Here is an 18887-nt window from a genome sequence, read left to right as displayed (position 1 = left end):
CGAAGTTAAATTTTATATAAAACGCACTTACCCAACGTTTATAATAGGTATCCATGCAGACTATTATTGCGAATAACGAGCCCTCTTGATACGTGCCTCGATTCACTCATGCCATTCATCCACTCTAAATATATTAAAAAATAAATTGTTAAAGTGTTCAATTTCAAAAAGCAAAACTATTAACCCTACTTAATTTAGATCAATATACCAATGGAAACTGGAATGAGGAATAAGTTGCTATTGCACTATTATGTTACTTGTGTATTACAAAAAATTTCATTAATTACTATCAATCGATCTCTCGTTCTTTAGTTGACAACGTTTTTCTTAAATAAGTACTCGGAATAAATAACACGTAAAAAAAAACATTGCACAATATCACTGTTATCTCCAGTCATTGAACTAAATAATACAATGATAAGTACAATAGAACCATAATTGATGTAAATCGGCCGGCAAAGATTATTTCACTTTAAGATGGTAATTTATCTCATCTAGTATGATCGCTTCAAAGTACCGGACGCCCTCTCTAACAAAAGCCACTTAATAACTGTTGTTAATACCAAATGCGAATAGCTAATATCATGGAATATTCAAGTAAATTAACCCACCTGTAGGATAACTCAATTATCATGAAATTGTTTTTTATTCTTTTGAGTTCGCCATCAATCAGATTTTTTGCGGAAATCTAATCTTTGTCATTATAATAACTTTCTGTGACAGGGTAACGAATAATTTACTTAAATTACGTTTGATATTGACTTTGTAACATCAGCGTGAATTGATTCAGATTTTAGTTAAGCCGTAAAATTAAAATTCAGTTACTTTATCAAAGAAAATACAATTTGCAATTATTAAATTTAAATCCTTTGATATAAACTTTCTAAAAAAACAATTGTGTTTATTCTCCTCTATTTTTTTTAACGAAAACAAAAGTAGTCTTATAAGTTATTTTGTTTTATTGATGTATATATATATATATATATATATATATAAATATATTCCTATTAACACAGAAAAAAATGAATGCATCACCACTTGAAAATGGTTGTACATTTTTCATTTGATAATGAGTCATTAAATAAGTAGGTTATAAGAACGCCTAAAAATGGCAAATTCGACAATCGGTTGTGTGTATATTATATAAGGGTGGACTGAAACAAGTGAGTAATGAACTAAAATAATTTCCCGGGAGAACTCGCTAAACAAAATATATTAAATGAAACGCGCGGTGTTTTCATTTCGAAATAAGTTTGAAAAATATTACTAAACTTACAACAAAACATTGTCGAATTAAGGTCGTCATTAAATTTGATGGACTAATACATTTTTAAACGATTTCTAGATTGAGTAAGAAGGGTAAATTATCATTTTAAAACTAAATTATGCATTTGTCAAGTATAAAGAAAGGCATTAATAAAATTTTTAGGTACTTTTAGGTAATTTGTTGATTTCAACGAGTAATACTACTAAAAATAAAATTCTTATTTAAAAATGCTCTTAATTTTATACCATATACTATTTTTTTTTTTTTTATCAATGTTTGTTTACTTTACAAATTTTATGGTCATTACAGATATTGAAGCAGAATGTCAAGACGACTATATGAAAATTCGAATTGGTTTCAACGGTTCCTTTGGGGGTTTGCTGTATTCTTCAGGCTATTCCTATGATCCAGATTGTGTTTACATAAATGGAACTGGCAGGGATTACTACGAGTTCTACATTCAGCTCAACAGATGTGGTACTTTGGGAAAGAACTCAAGACAAGAAGACGCACGGAAAAACCCAGCGGTAAGTTGAATACTAAGGTTATTTATTTTATTTCGAAAATCATTAAGTAGTTAAAAATGAAGTGGAGTTTACATTTATTTATGAAAGATATCAGTATGTGAATAACTTGTTTTCTGTCACGTTGCTGTTTTATTTCATTGCATTTCCCTTTAATATATGACCGGAAAACGATTTTTTTCGTCCCCATTATTCGACATTCTTTAATTTGTGTAACAAAAAAACCACAACAATTTATATCAACTTCTTAATAAACAAGACTTCTACTTAACTATGAATTCAACTGTTGTAAATTAGTCAACCCATTGATCGGTGTAGCGTTACCGAATAGCATTGATTGAAGTCAAGTCTAGTATGAGACGAGCCAAAAAGCGACAAATCACACATCAATCCATTCAAATTGTACTAGTTTCTTCTTTATAATAGACAATATAGTTTCGAAACATTTTCTTACTCACATTGCAACAGAACCATTTCTCATTTATTCTATTTATTTCTTCTTTGTTTTTCATTTCTAGTAGTTTAACAAGTTCGGATAAATTGTCTTAAGAGTAGCAAAATATATTTCACATGATTGAATATTAGTTATTTATAATAATAATGATATTAATATATAACTTATGATCAATGCCTCGAAAAACTAGTATCCAGTATGTGCAAAGTACACGAACTCAGGTGTACACACATTGGGAGGAGGCCTATTATTTTGAAAATTATGATGAATGAGTAGTAGCACACGGGCCCTCAGCTTAGTAGTTTGCACACTGACGACGGTCATATTACTCTTAATATAGTATCGATGATTAAGAATAGATATTATATGTTAAAATAAGCAACATTTAAAAACACTACTGACGATATCCGTTTCAAATTTTTAATGTTTACCACTTGAGTAAGAGTTGTACCATACACTGTTAAATCTGTATATAATAGTACTAATTAAAAATAGCTAATATTAGCTCTTAGCTGATAATATTAAGCATATATATCAATAAATGCCCTACTCATGTATCAATTGATTTTTTAGAAAAATCTTATGTGGAACACCGTTACTGTTCAGTATAATCCTATGATAGAAGAAGAATGGGATGAGCACTTCAAAGTAACTTGCGAGTACGGTTACGATTTCTGGAAAACGGTGACTTTCCCATTCTTAGATGTCGAGTGAGTGCTATTTATATAAATTCTAGTGTATCAAATATTTATGTACTTAATCTTTTTTATTATTTAAATAGGGTGGCCACAGGCAATCCGGTAGTGTTCACGTTATCACCACCAGAATGTTACATGGAGATCCGGTATGGATATGGAACAACCGGTAATCGAGTAGGAGGACCCGTTCGAGTTGGAGATCCGTTAACGTTAATCATCTACATGAGAAGCAAATATGGTAAGTTAAAAAAAAATTGCTACATATCCTTTTTATTACAACGTACAGGAACTACGCAACGTCTAATTTCGCACGAAAGTCAACATTTTGCCTGACTCATTGCGCCTTGCCAATCATACTGTTTGCACATTTTAACTATCAATTGTTATATTTCTAGATGGTTTTGATATCGTAGTCAATGATTGTTACGCCCACAACGGAGCGCAGAAAAAGATTCAACTCATCGATCAATACGGGTGAATAGTGCTAAAAATTAGCTATTTATATTCTAGACTTTTTTGCGAAAACAATTTGTTTTGATACCCAATTTCCTATTTGTATTTAGATGTCCTGTTGACGACAAGCTTATCAGCCGTTTCAGGGGCTCGTGGAGCGAGAGTCAAGTATTTGAGACACAAGTATTTGCTTACATGAAAACGTTCAGATTCACCGGATCGCCAGCTTTGTATATAGAATGTGACGTCCGCATGTGCCACGGTAGATGTCCGGTTAGTAATTAAGAGATAAAATGGAACGTGTTTGGTGAAAAAATAATTATATAACTATAAACTTTAATAATTGCAGAGTCAACCTTGTCATTGGAGAAATGCCAAAAGTGTTTCAAAACGATCTACAGACATGGAGGTTGCGACAACCCCTGCAGCTCTATCGCAAAATATCAACTTATTTCAATCACTGCGAGTACTCCAAGAAGGAGAAAACTCTGAAGACGCTGCTGCTTTGAGTAATAGTGAGTATTTAGGATATAAACAGTGATACCCAAGTTATCGTTTATTACTTGATTGATTTAACTGTGTACTTTGTCTTTCAGAAACCTCAGGTTATTACACTGATAATAGCCAAAACTCAGTGTGTGTTCGATCTGGACTATTGGCTGGTCTATTAGCTCTTGCTTCAACAATCTTGTGCTTCCTAAGCTTAGCATTGACCATCATGTGTTACCGCGCAAAAAGGCTGGTTAAGAGCATAGACGACTCAACGTCTCATCACGTTATTACCAGTGCACCGACCAGATGCTTTTTAACGCATAAAGGACGAATTAATTAAAGACATTCCTAGCCCAGAGCCTTTTGCTTCTCAGAGAAGACAATTCAACGTACAGGGGACAGTTCTAATTAAAAAACAGACATAATTAAAATAAGAAGGCTCGACTTTAATCTGATTCTAGTTTTTCCTATTCCGACTTATGTGTAGATAATACGGCTTAGTCTCCATTGAAATATTATTTATAATAATATATTTTGTAAAAAAGACAACTGTTGATTAGCAGTTGAATTTTCCGATCGTGGATTGCGCACAAACAGAATGATTGACATTCACTGCCATTTAATAAAATGTAAAAGTAATGAAATGTGTAAATATAATTACCTAATTAATAGTGAAGTATTTTCTCTTCGGCGTAATCTTAAGGATATATTTTTTGCGACCCTAATCGTCCTTATTATTTTATGTCACTCGATCTGCATGTGTGCTATCCTACGCTTAGTTTGTCTAAATTGTGCGAGTCGCAGTTTACTCTTACAGTATGATTATATAGTACATTTTATCAGCGTCCATTACACTAATCGTGTAATTCATTTATCAATAATCTGTGACCTTTAAAAAATATTTTCATGTCTGTACAACGGTCACTGTAGATTATAATCATTTTTTTAAAATCAGGCCATATGGTTATAAGTTTATTGATTATTTTTTGACCAAAGTGATATAGAATAATTAAAAAAATATATATATATTCAAAACAGATCTGACGACCATATTACGGTAGTGTTGTGTGTTAAATTAATCTTATTTGTGTTTTTTACTGAACTATCTATAAAAATATTAATATATAATACGACAAATTATGGACAGATTTTCCTTCAATCGATTCATATACACGTCGTAAAGTATTTCAATTGTATGTGTTGATTTTTTTTTCGATCGACCTTTGTACAGTTAAGTGAAATCACTAGTCCGGAAGTTACAATAAAAAAACGGGCTTGAATATTCAATGTATTTCTACAGGTTTATCAGTATTCTGTAAGTGACAGCAGCATAGGTGAACGAAGTCGTAAAAAGTTTACAAAAATACATTATATTTTGGCGCTTTTTCAAAAGGAAATTATTTTTTTTGTTATCGATAACATTGAAATATACTCGATGAAGAAATACACACACACAATCTGTATACGGTCGTCTGTATTCTCTCAATTGCAGTCATTCAAATGATTACCCATTGAACTCTTTTCATATTTAGGTTTTAAATTAATTATTTTTTCCAACGAATAACTCGCACTATTTTTGTAAATAATTCATCATCAGTCCTTTTTTAGCTTCGAAGCGTAGCTAAAAAGGTATTGACTTTATTTAATAATAATAATAATAATACTGTCCATAGTGTTATAAATATTATTGCTCAATTACAAAGGAAAGCGAGTCACTTGTGCAGCTTACAGTATAATGACAATCACTTATAGATATCTTAACTAAAGTGTAATCTAATTTTAATTGCACATCCGAGATTGCATTGCGATCCTCGGCGTTCATATCAAAGGAAATTATTTATATGTACATTATTGATCATAATAATAGACAACGGCTGTTACTTTAATACTATTAAAATTATTATTATTATTATTATTATTATTATAACTACTATTATAATGTTTAATTATTAATATTACAAAATATTTTTAAACTTATTACTAATATTATATTATATATATAAAAATATTGTAAATTGATACGTTCTGAACATTTGCCTTTATCAGGCCATCGATGTTTGAAGGACGTGCCAGTTAGAACAACTCCTATCTAACGAGTGAGTTTTGTATTCATCAGTAAAAAGTTGTTTGACCGGAAACAGACTTGTTGTCCGGAAGCCGAAACATAAAAATGCCGAGCAAACAAATTTTCACAACCAACTTCAATAGGAATAAGAATGCACAATTTTTAAAATACATTCTTTATATAGGGGTTGTTTTAACAAAAATAAATGCATATATTTGTTAAGTTCACCGATCCCCAATTGTATATTTTTAAATTATTATTTAAAATTCAAATAAAATTGTTAAAATAAGCGATAATTTACTTGAAAATAAATATTCTTTAAAATAAATTAATTTATTAAATATTGAATTCTATTTCATATTAGATTAGTACATTAGGTATATCTTATGTATTAAACTATAGTTTCATACTCTAATTCTGTGTAATAAAATCATTAAACTATACCCATTATTGTATACGTACAATTATTTATGTTTTAAGTAATATACATTGAAAAATAATGATGGCAAACGCGTGTTTTTATTTGGTATATAAAAGATATGTACAATTCGAATAGCTACTCACGTGAGGTTTGTAAATTATCTAAGTACGATAACCTATTGAATTGAATTTTAGGTTCATGAGAAAGTTTTTTCTAATAAAGTCATTCAGTAATAAAAATAAAAAATACAAATGTAAAAATGTGTTTATATTTATATTTTACATTATTATTATTTTTTAATTAAATAATACTAAAAAATAACAAAAATTGTAGAAACAATAATCGCTATTGTTCAATTGGAAAATGAGACAATAACTAAAAAATGTAAGATATTGAAAATAAAATAATGACAAACAAGAGAATAAGTACACGCTGTAAATTTTACATTAAGAGACAAAAAAAATAATGGAAATTTGAAAAGAGAAAATTTAAATCCAAAGAAATTTACTTGGGTGGACTCCCTCTTATTCGACTTGTAATGGAAATAATTCTCTCGGCCTCCCGAATCCCAGAGGCACGCGCACCGTGAGTCGTGCCATAATGGATAGGGTCTGTCGCTTCGCCGGCAAAAAAGAGCACCGGAGGGATTGCCTGGCGCATTTCGTTAGGTTCTGGCTTAGAGAGCACAAGGAAATCTCTAGACGTCGTGCTTAGACCATAAAAACTGTAAGCGCCACAAAAGTACGGGTCCAGCGACCAGGTAGACCGTACTATATGGCAAGGTTCAGATATAGTGGGGTCTCCCAAAAACCGTCGAAATGCTGAAGTTATGTGGCTCGATATGTCGGCGTCAGTCGCGGTTTCCAAGTATGCGGCTTCCGTGCCAGCAATGTCAAACTCGAGCACGTTAGCACTGCCGGGCAATTCACGGAACCGACCAATACGTGTAACCCATCCACTTATATGATCATTGTGAGCCAACTCATCGGGTGACCACGATAATAACATCTCGCCCTCGGTCGGCATCCAAAAAGGATCAGTGTATTCCAAAAAATATCTGTCCCTGTGCCCATACCCTATAGACGCAATAGCTTTGACCTTGCGTTCAGGCAGTTTGGGAACGAACAAATTGTCGATATTGCACTTGAGTACCCCTAGGGGCAAGGCGACAATCACGTAATCCGCATCTACTATCTGTCCATCACACAACAATACCGACGCACGGCTATCGGCGGTGGTGTCGCCCCAGATTATTCGTTCTACTGGTTTGCAGTACGTGATACAGCCGGGCGGTATGTCACGCAAAACAGATGCCAAGACTTTCACGTGACCCGATGGAACTCTCTGATCGATTTCTGGAGGTATTATTGGACGTTGGCCATAATTTCTTGCGCTCACCAGCTTCAAGTTGGCCCCCACTTCATTTCGTAACTCATTTAACATTGTGCCCATGATTCGAGCACAATCGGCCTGATAAGCTTGTGGGTAGTCTTTTATGGTAGCACTAATGTGTTTATGCATGTAATCGTACAATGAAATATTTTCTTCTAAATCGGAACAGTTTTTAGCGAGATCGTATGCTTGTTTTTTTATTTCGTCAAAACTAAAATCAAAAATTTGATAACAATATACATTCATGTTCAATTGAGGGATCTCAAATTTTTGTATTTTTAATAAAGACAAGTTATCTACTGACTAAAATTGAAGTATCGACTTTAACTAGAAATTCTATTTCCTACCGACTGAGAGCTTCGTAAGAGATTATTTTGTCGACAGTGCGTCCTTCAGATGTCAAATGCCAGCAGTAAATATTGTTGTATGTTTGTGCGGGCTCGTCAAGTAAACCCTCCATAGCTGCCAATACAAATGTTTGATTGATGACAGATCCACCATTTATCACCTCGGATCCCAACTCAGCTACTGTATCACCTACGTAACATGTTTTAATTCTACCGCCAGCCATATCACCCGCTTCGTATAATGAAAACTTTGTAAATCCACAATGAGCCAATCGTTGAGCTGCTGATAAACCGGCTATACCACCACCAATTATTACTACTTTCGGTTCCGGCACGTCCTTAGGTAACATATACAAGTCTAAGTTACATTTTGATGTATTTTCAACTGTAGGATTGAGTACTTTTTCTATATACTTTTGATCGATGTTTAATTTTTTCGGTCCGACAGGGTTTTTATTGTTTTTCATAAAACGTTTACCTACGTTTTGACTCACTAATAATTTACATAAATTCAGTGATCGGTACATTTTAAAAACACAATTAAATTTAATATAGTACGAGTGCAATTTCAGAAAAATCATATACTACACCATTAATCGTGTATATAAATAAAGGTTGATATGCAAATTCGAAATATGTATAGTTGCCAGAAAATTTGTCAATTACAGTTTTTCTTCATGCCAACAAATTGTTGTTTAATCAAATTTTTATACTAACAAGTAAGTGATATAACAGGTAGATAATAACATGTATTTTTAGACTCTTTTTAGAGATTTAACTGTAGACGAAATATAAATAATTGTAATTGATGTTATCGACCTGTCAAACTGTGAAAATTATATGTGATTGCTATGTACAAAGTTACTTCTATTAAGTTACTAAGTACCCTTTATAATTTAAATTCAATTTCTAATTCTAAATTTTCACAAGTAATTTTTACTTCATCTTATACTGTCGTAATGTCGTCTTCTACATTTCATAAAAAAAACATTTCAAAATGAGATAAAAAAAAAAAAGAAGAGAATAAAAACTGTGAAATATAACTATGCGCTAAGGACAAAAAGTTACACGAGGCTGTGATGTTTAATAGAGTACTGGAAGGGATCAAAAGAAATTGAAATCGGGTCGCTCAAAATTAACCCTCTTTGTCACCAAACACATCTACCCTTCTTCGCATGCGTTATGTTTCTAATAAAATACTCACAAAGGAAAGCTGATCGAATAAGCCCACCGTGGCGGAATTCCCACAACACAAATGACGATCAAACGAAAATGTTTGAGCACCTTTTCTTTAAGAATTCAGTAAAAGCCAAAGACGTGCGCTTTCGGGCATATAATAGAAAGTGGTATAAGTTATACCTTTTAGAAATTACAGATACTGAGAATCAAGAAACGCCTTATATTATTGATCACATCAAAGCATATGCAACATGATCAAACAACCATAAAGAAAAAGTTATTTGAAATTTTTTATTACATAAAAGTTTAGATGCATAATCAAAACTGAAATATTATACCCAGGATACATTTTTTAGGAAAAGACTTATATTAATATAAGCAAAGTAATATATAAACATCTTTATTTTATATATATATATATATATATATATATGTGGACTGCTCACTTTGCGAGTTGTTTTTGCGACATAGTTTACCAGACAATACTTTTGAATGCTTATTAAAAAATAATGTAAAATGAAAAAAGATAAAAGATAAAAAATTAAGAAATAAAGATAACTATTATAGAAAAATATAAAAATGGTAATTATCATTTATAAATATAAATGAAATGTTAACAATTGCAGATTTTTTTATATAAGTTATAATTTTAAAATTCCTATAACTTAAACAGGATACACTTAACTATTTAACAAAGAGATGTTTACTAAAAGTTAATATTTAAAATTAAAGTCAACTATATGATAGTAAATTTATTTTTTAAAAATAAAACTTCTTGTTTATTTGTTTGTTTACCTTTTTTCTATAAAATTAATTAATATATGAATAAAAAAAACTAGTACAAAAACCAAATAAATAACTAAAAAACCCTTTTTTTTAAGTTTAATCCCAGTACTTATTTTTGTTGAAAATAAAAATTTTTATTCCGGTCCAAGATCTAAATAATAAAAATATTTTACCTTAAGATCGAACTTCTCAGACCCTGTTCCAGTCTCCGATAAGTTTTAAAATGTCTTTACTTTAAAATATTTTAACGAGGAATTCACTACAATAATATCAAAACAATGAAGAAACTAAGAACGTAAAAAAGAGAGAAAAAATGAGTTACCTAATTCAATTTATACATTAATAAACATTAAATTATTTATATCACTACCATAAAAAATTTTTTTATCATTTTATATTATAAGAAAATAATTACAATCAAAGGTGCTCATTGATAAAAATTTAAGTCTGAAATATTTCAAAAAAAACATTTCATTTTGTCAATATTTTATTAATGAAATATTTATGAAATATTTTTTATTTATGAAATATTTTATCAATTAACGTATTAACAATATGGACGTGACATATTAGGGATTTGGTTATTAATTCGATTTAAAGTGTTTTATATAATTTGAAAAAACGACTTCACAGTTTAAAATAATCTAAAAAATGATTTTGATATANTTAAAATAATCTAAAAAATGATTTTCATGGTATAAATCATTTCTAAGCATTGTGTACTTAAACTTCATTATAAATAATTTAGAAATATTTAATAATTAATTTTTAATTATTTCAAATATACGAGGAATTACACGCTGGAAGAAAATAATGACAGAACAAAACGATAATCTATTGAACAAATTTAAAGATAGCAGTGTTTATAGGAAATTTTGGAATTGCTATTTATAGTAAATTTATCAGAAAATCTCAATATTTTTTTGCATTTTTATCAAAATAGATAACTTAAATAGAAATAATAGTAATCATTTCCTAATAACTTTTGGTGTTTAAAAAGATTCTACAATTGAAATATGAACTGAATTTATTTTAATGATTTACTTTAACTAAAGTAACTAATCAAAACAAAGTTGTTAAAAAGATTTACTCAATTGAGCGTATTATAAAATTTGATTGTAATTGAAAAAATCCATTGTTAATTTAGGAGAAAATAACAATAATTTTTTTTAGAAATGATTTATATAGCAACATATTACAAAAAAATTTTGGAATATTATAGTCTAGTATAGCACAAACAAATAAAGTAAAAAAATTACTAAATTACAATGTAATTTAACAATTACTATTATATCTAATTTGATTCGTCAATAAATACTTTGAAAACATTAGAAATGAATGATTTTAATTGTCTGTATAGAGAACGTGGGATAAGTAACTGAAAATAACAATAATTTTTTTTAGAAATGATTTATATAGCAACATATTACCAAAAAATTTTGGAATATGATAGTCTAGTAGTAGTACACACAAATAGAGTAAAAAATTATTAAGTTACAAAGAAAAATGATTTTAATTGTATGTATGGAGAACATGGTATAAGTAACTGTTTAATTGATAAATTAGAATTTTTGAGGGTAATATCGTCAACTACATACGAATTGTAATCATTTGACATATCGTTGAAAAAAGTAGGTTAATTTAAAACAGAAAAAATAAATGATAGTCACAAAAAAATATCTTTTTAACTTTGCATCGAAGTTAAAACCTAAAATATAAGAAAATAGTTTTAATATGAATAAGAAATTTCTTCTTGAAATTTTATAAAAATCAAATGAGTTGAAAATTTATTCTAACTAAAAAAGAATTAAGAAAAAAAAGGTAAAAATCACTTGCCATACACAGGTTGGAACCTGTACCCCAAGAACGTAAGACACAAGTGTTACCGACTCGGTTAACCGTAAGTCGCATCCAACGGCTAAAAAAAATAGCAATTTAAGCTAGTTCAAATTTTAAAGTTATTTTTTTCGAATTAAAAAAAGCAATAAAATTTAAATAAGTTTAACTTTATATGCTATATCAATTTTATTTATATAATATTTATGAAAATCAGTGTACTCCTCTTGTCAGGTATTTTAAAATAAAATACAAAACCTAAAATTTTAACACAATTATAGCATATTTTTGCACACAGTAGTCATTTTCATTATGAAGACAAGTCCAAAGGTCAATTTTTTTTTTCAAAATAAATTATATTATATAAGCTTTAATTTATGGTATATATATAAAAGTGTCAGTATTTCCGGAACATTTTCAAAAGTTAAGTTGAAAATGTTCAACTTTCTATACGCATTTTTAAAGGTTTGAACCCCCCCCCCCAGTATAAAGGGAAATCGACCGATTTAAAAAAAAAATATGTCGAATAAAAGAGGTATATATAAAATATTTATCATTAAATCGGTCCAGCGAGAGCTGAGATTGAGCGTTCACAAACACAAAATAAATAAATAAAAAACACATCATAATAAAATTAATACCTTCTCAGCTTCGCATCGAAGCTAAAATGTTCAGTAGTAATATATAAAACTATTACCTAATTTTCAACATATATTTTTTTAAAATCCTACTATGAACCAAATTATTAGCTGAGATTAACTTATATAATGTACTTATGTAAAAATACATTTTCTTATTTGTAAGTAAGTTAAACACGTATGTTTCCGTTACAAAAAAAATTTTGCTCAAACAATAGATTTACAATTATATACGTGTTAACATACATGATATTATTGAAATGAAACAGCCAAGCTATCTAGTCTTCATCTAAACATTCGAATGTTGTTTAAATGATTTCACAGGGTTAATTCCAGATTAATTCCAATGTTAATTCCGGACACAGGTATAACCATAGGAATAAAAACAATTTATAGAAACACTGATTGAAGAAAGAGGTACTGCTTAACTTCAAACTTGGTCAATAACTGCATTATTGAAAGGTAATCCGCTAGGTAAGGTATCTGAAACGTAATGGTATCGAGAATCGTTTCTCACTAAATTAGAAATGTAACAAATTTAGATTTATTTGCACAAGATTCAAACGCGTATCATTCGTTTGCAAGACCTGCAGCTATGACAAATTCATAACACAGCCATATAAAGTAGTTTTATGAATAATTATAAATCATAATAAAAATTGCTCATGCATTAATTTGTTATAGGTTAAAAGGACGTAGATTTTTTTTACCTCTGTTCATTGTTGAAAAGAAAAACAATTTTTGAATGTTTCTTTATTGTCTAAAACTCCTCTATACCTTAGTTAATCATTGGATTTTCATAAAATAAATCTATAATGTTACCAATAAATATTTTACCACGATTCTTGCTATTTTAAAAAGTTGCAGTTGAATTTAATTATTATTGAGTTCTATTTTTACGAACATTTGGAATAATAGATAACAACAAAATAATGATTTCCATTACATTTTATCAAAATTCGCATAATTATAGTCACGATGATATTTTATTGGTCCGTTATGTCTTGTGTTTATACAAATATAAACTATTTTTGTCGATATAAATACGTAATGTCTAAGTTAAAAAAATAGTCTAATAAAAAGCATCGTTTCAACATGGGCAATTCGCCTCTATTTTTTCAGTTACACATTGAAGCTAAAACACACAATTATTGTGTAAAAATAGCCGATTTTTATAATTATTTTAATCTTTTCTGAAATTAAAAAAATTGCATAATTTATTTTTGGAAATACTTAAGATAGATATTTATCCTTTGGTATATTTTTTAAAAGTGCCGTAACTAACCTAAATAGAAGTGTGTTCAAAAGCAATTATTTAAAGAAAAATTTTCTTTTAAAAAAAATTATTTCAATTTTAAAATGCGGAAAATAAAATTTTATTTTGTATCTCTTTAGCTTTGCATTGAAGCTAATCGCGCAGCTCAACAGCAAAGTAAGAACAGCCGCATCGATACGTTCAACGTTAAACACTTTCAGGTTTTCAATTCATACCGATTTCCACATAACCATGTTATCGCTGTAACAGAAGAGGGTTTTTCCTATAATTCCTTTGTAAATAATTAGAAGTATCATATCAAATTCATAGTATAATTATTGACTTTGTTTAAATTGCACTTTAATAAGAGCTGAAACGTTACATGTTTGGAACACACGGTTGAATCGACACGAACGATATTATTCGATGTCGTTGATACGTAACGTGCACCCTACCGAATAAAAAACATTTTTAGAGTCTATACCAACTAGAGGTGATCGAAATCCATTAGTCACCGTACATCTGGTTAAATAATAAAAAAGTTAATAGTGCGGCCAGCGCAATATTATACGACGTGAATTCCATTAGTGTACGTACTGCGTGTTGTCAAGTGACGCCTTTTGTCTGACAATCTTTTGAAGCGACAAGATATTTACTCGAGACCTTTTAGGTATAATATATCATAGAGGACAGTGACGAACGTGGTAGATGAATTTCAACCGCACACTTCGCAAAATTACGAATTAAATAATAATGAATCAAAATTATTTATTTTGTTTTTACGTTATCGCAGTAAAAACGTTAACAATATTGTTACGTTATACGTTTGAAATAATTAAAACGTTATGGATGTTGTCCGTATTTAAACGTTGTTGATCATCAGCTCACATGTGAAAATTATATTCAATATTGTTTTATGTTGACAAATACTAACTTACTTTAAGTCACATTTTCCCAAAATTCATTGTACCTTACATGTTATATATATTATAAGTTATAAGTTATACGAATCATTAATATGTTTTCATTTTCTGTTTAATTTTGTTTGTTTTATTTCATTTGATTTTATGTATTATTTTCGTAACATACCATTAAATTATATCCAAAGTTTAAGAACCAAATATGATACGCTAAACTTTAGCATGACAATAAATAATATAACAATAAATACTGTACACCAATTATATTATGAAACGATTCATTTAACCGCGAAATGTCTTATATTTATCTATAGGCATTGCATTTATCACATAAAAACGAATATTAATTGACTAGTTAAAAATTATATGAACTAAGAAATAAAACTATATGTTTAGTAATAGTTGTTGGAAGCCAATGTATAAAAACGAACATTTGAATTTACGTATTAATTCACAAAAATTCGCACCTTCGGTTTGCTTAATATTCATGACTTTTTAAATTGCATACATTTCTGAGGCTTCTTAAAATTAAAGCATTTCTTAATTTTTATGTATTTCTAAGGCTTTATAATATTTATGCATTTTTATGGCTTTATAATATTTGTGCATTTCTGAGGCTTCTTAAAACTAATGCATTTCTATGGCTTTTTAATATTTATGCATTTCTATGGCTTCTTAATATTTATGCATTTCTGAGGCTTCTTAAAACTAATGCATTTCTATGGCTTTTTAATATTTATGCATTTCTATGGCTTCTTAATATTTATGCATTTCTGAGGCTTCTTAAAACTAATGCATTTCTATGGCTTTTTAATATTTATGCATTTTTATGGCTTCTTAATATTTATGCATTTCTGAGGCTTCTTAAAACTAATGCATTTCTATGGCTTCTTAATTTTTATTTATTTCTAAGGCTTTATAATATTTATGCATTTTTATGGCTTCTAATAAAATATTAATTCTATAGATTCTTTAAGTTGAAAATTTCAAAATATTTATTAATTATTATGAAGTAGTATAATTATCTGAATGTTAATTAGACATTCAACTCTTTAATAAAAAAAAGACTAAAACTTGATGTTGACAAGTGCTAATACTTAGTGTTAAATGTACTGAAAGTGTAACATAAATTAATAAAAGGCGTTTTGACGTATGCAACAATTCATACATTTATGTTTTCAGTATGTTAACTCCTTTAATTTTTCTTATTTACATCAAAAAATAAATATAAACACAATTTCAAAATCTAAAAATTACATAAATTTTAATTCATATTAAACAATAACAGATAATAATAATAATGAAATATTTTAATTATAAGCGAGTCAAGAATGACTACATAAAATTGATTAACTTATGTTTTATGTTTAGNCAGATAATAATAATAATGAAATATTTTAATTATAAGCGAGTCAAGAATGACTACATAAAATTGATTAACTTATGTTTTATGTTAAAGCAAATATATGGTGCGATTATTGTGCAAGTTACCAAGGTCAAATCAACGGTAATAAGAAATATATTTGACCAGTCATGTCGTCATAATTACTATATTAATTATTCAATGCCTTCGCTTATAGTGAATAATATTATGTATTACCGTTTTTACCTCAGACATAAAACAATTTAGTCTTCTCTTCCTATTCAAAACCCATAAACATTGATAATAACACAAATTAATAAACAAATTAATAAATTATTCGCTTCTAATCGCCACACGATCTCCGTGTCAGTACTTAGCAATCGGTGATCATTACTCAATGGTCCACACACGTCATTACTATACGTGATACTCTCTATGATAAATTCATGATTATATACTACATGGTAGTATTTGAGTTGTAATAGGTCAGGTATAACATACAATTAAAATAATTATGACTAGAGAGTCATAAAATATGTGACTTCCATTACGCGTTCTCTACTGTAATCTACAATATAAAATAACACTTCAATCAATATAGTTACAAACCGCAGAGAAAAAACTATAATGCTATTACTTTTTTCAAATTTAAATTGAAATAGTTATTGGTATTTTTTAATATATTAATATATTCGTTTTAATTCAATATATGAATTTCAAAAAAAAAGTTGTACAATTATTTGCATTCACTTTTGAAACAAGTGTGTAATAGTCTTAGTATATTGACTCAGTGTAACATCTCGCAACTAAAAAATGGTACCGAAATAATGCACAAAAACAGTTCATTTTATCATATTTTTAGTATTCATATTTATGAGGGTCATGAATAAAAAATAACTTAAGCAAGTATATTAAAAATTTCTCTCTAGCAAAAAAAAAAGAATGCTTATACTTTGAAATGGTTTTATTATTATTGCTTTTACTTTGTTGATATAATAAAATATAATACCTTCTGTATGGGACTATTTTTCTTTACTTAAACTAATTATAATGGTATACACTGTATTTACTGGAATTTCATATTTTCCTTTCATCAAAGTAAAAATTATACTATACATTCGTTAAAAAAAAAACCCATATGGGTATTATTAATTTCAATAAAATACAACTCAAACTCGTACCAGAAGACGTATCAGATTTACAGATATTTATAACAAATAAAAAACAAAAGGGTTGTATCTTTAACGTTACATATTTTTTCAAACTAATTCTACCTTTGACAATAGATATTTTTTTGATAAAATTTTGTTACTAAAGTATCTATATTCTGTGTCTGAGTTTGAGCTACTATGAAACGCTCAATAAATATTTATTATTTATAAACGCGAAAAGAATTATAATAAAACATGTCTCTTGACTCCAATACTAGTTTTAAATAATTTATTGGTTTTTTGACAAATTATATCCTTAGTCTTTCTTAAATCTATTGTATTATTTATCCGCTTAAGACACATGTATAAAGAGTACTTCGTTGCACATATATACAGAATGATTCATTTATCACCGGAAACTCAATTTCTCCTAAATTAATGAACTTTTTTGTAAATTTATTTTTGTTATTTACATAATATGTAACTAACATTTGTATAGATAGGCAAGAGGAGGAGCGAGTCTGAAAAATAGGTCTAGTGATAAAAATAGCATCACCCGCATCTTATCTCCAATTTAATAACTTATGAAATCTGGACCAAAAGTTCTTATCAAAAATCTATTTAACTAAATTATATAATTTTCTATTTTATAAATTAGTTATATATATATATTGCCATTTAAAAAAATTTAAAAAGAAATTGAGTGACTAGCATTAAAAAAATCACTCTATATAAATATCTACGAAATTCATTGGAACGACCTACGATTTAGTAAACTAAATCGTAAAATACAACTATAAATTTTTGATAAAAAATACATGGTCTTCCCTAGTAGCAAAAAAGACAAACGACCGAACTATTTATACTTTATTCATCGAAGAAGACGTAAACTAACTACATAAAAGTTTTACAAATAGTCAGGCACGTATTAAAGATCAATTTTCGAGGAGGGTTAAAAACATTTTTAATACACGTATGAAAATTATATAACTCTATTATTAATTTTATGATATTATACAGTACAATATGTATATATAAATATATATATATAATCTTTAATTATAATAAAATGAATGGTAAATAATTTTTTTAGCTTCGATGGGAAGCTGAGAAGGTATTAATTTTACTATGATGTGTTTATTTATTATTATTTTTTTTTTTGTGTCTGTCACTACTTTTTCTCAGCTCTCACTTTACCGATTTCTTTTAACAATACGTCAAAAGATCACAAATCGTATCTAGTTGAAGACATTACCATTAAAAATTGAAAAATTTTCCCTCGTTCCGCGCAAATAGGGGAAATCTCCAAACAAATTACAAATTTAAAAATCGATAAATTTTGTCATTTTTTTCACTTTTTTTCTTAAAACTTGCATACCTTTTTCAAAAATAAACAAATCAACATAATTTTTTTTATACTAAAACCTTAAATATTTTCCTTTCATTTGATATCATTTTTTTTGAAAATTTAATACTTACCCTGCTCACTGGGGGGGTTTGAAAATGGCAACTTTTTTACAAAAACTAACTCTTTCAACTTAATTTTTGAAAATGTTCCAGAAATACTGCGTCCTTTAAACATATACCAAATGAAAGCTTATTTTATATACTGTAAAATGAAAAAAAAAATTTGTCCCGACACTTTA

At 28.4% G+C, this 18887-nt stretch overlaps 2 protein-coding genes across 13 annotated transcripts in view; one reads left to right on the top strand and one right to left on the bottom strand.

The window, feature by feature from the left end:
- The window catches only part of LOC126898926 (uncharacterized), a 58936-nt gene extending 52543 nt beyond the window's left edge, over nt 1-6393 (top strand). For all 12 annotated transcript variants that reach the window (XM_050673334.1, XM_050673333.1, XM_050673332.1 and 9 more), the window contains 7 exons: nt 1577-1794; nt 2819-2955; nt 3027-3181; nt 3339-3417; nt 3507-3669; nt 3746-3911; nt 3993-6393. In XM_050673334.1, coding sequence (XP_050529291.1) covers nt 1577-1794; nt 2819-2955; nt 3027-3181; nt 3339-3417; nt 3507-3669; nt 3746-3911; nt 3993-4228 — 1154 coding nt within the window. In that variant the 3' untranslated portion in view covers nt 4229-6393. The remainder of the gene's footprint in view (nt 1-1576; nt 1795-2818; nt 2956-3026; nt 3182-3338; nt 3418-3506; nt 3670-3745; nt 3912-3992) is intronic.
- A 318-nt stretch (nt 6394-6711) lies between these two features.
- On the bottom strand, nt 6712-8640 carry LOC126897977 (peroxisomal N(1)-acetyl-spermine/spermidine oxidase-like). Its single transcript, XM_050671926.1, has 2 exons — nt 8114-8640; nt 6712-7977 (listed from the first exon to the last, which is right to left on the bottom strand). The coding sequence occupies exons 1-2, from the start codon at nt 8638-8640 to the stop codon at nt 6879-6881; spliced, it is 1626 nt and encodes a 541-aa protein (XP_050527883.1). The 3' UTR covers nt 6712-6878.
- Between the last annotated feature and the right edge of the window lie 10247 nt (nt 8641-18887).

The sequence above is a fragment of the Daktulosphaira vitifoliae genome, unplaced genomic scaffold (assembly GCF_025091365.1).
Source record: "Daktulosphaira vitifoliae isolate Bord-2020 unplaced genomic scaffold, ASM2509136v1 Scaffold_2, whole genome shotgun sequence".
NCBI lineage: Eukaryota > Metazoa > Arthropoda > Insecta > Hemiptera > Phylloxeridae > Daktulosphaira > Daktulosphaira vitifoliae.
This window is presented reverse-complemented; position numbering and strand designations above follow the sequence as displayed.

What these genes read in the sequence shown, in the direction of transcription:
- LOC126897977 (XM_050671926.1), bottom strand. Translation starts at nt 8,640, where the DNA reads ATGTACCGATCACTGAATTTATGTAAATTATTAGTGAGTCAAAACGTA. An exon ending in TCTTACGAAGCTCTCAGTCG is followed by an intron (nt 7,978 to 8,113) that starts GTAGGAAATAGA and finishes TTTTGATTTTAG; the next exon opens with TTTTGACGAAATAAAAAAAC.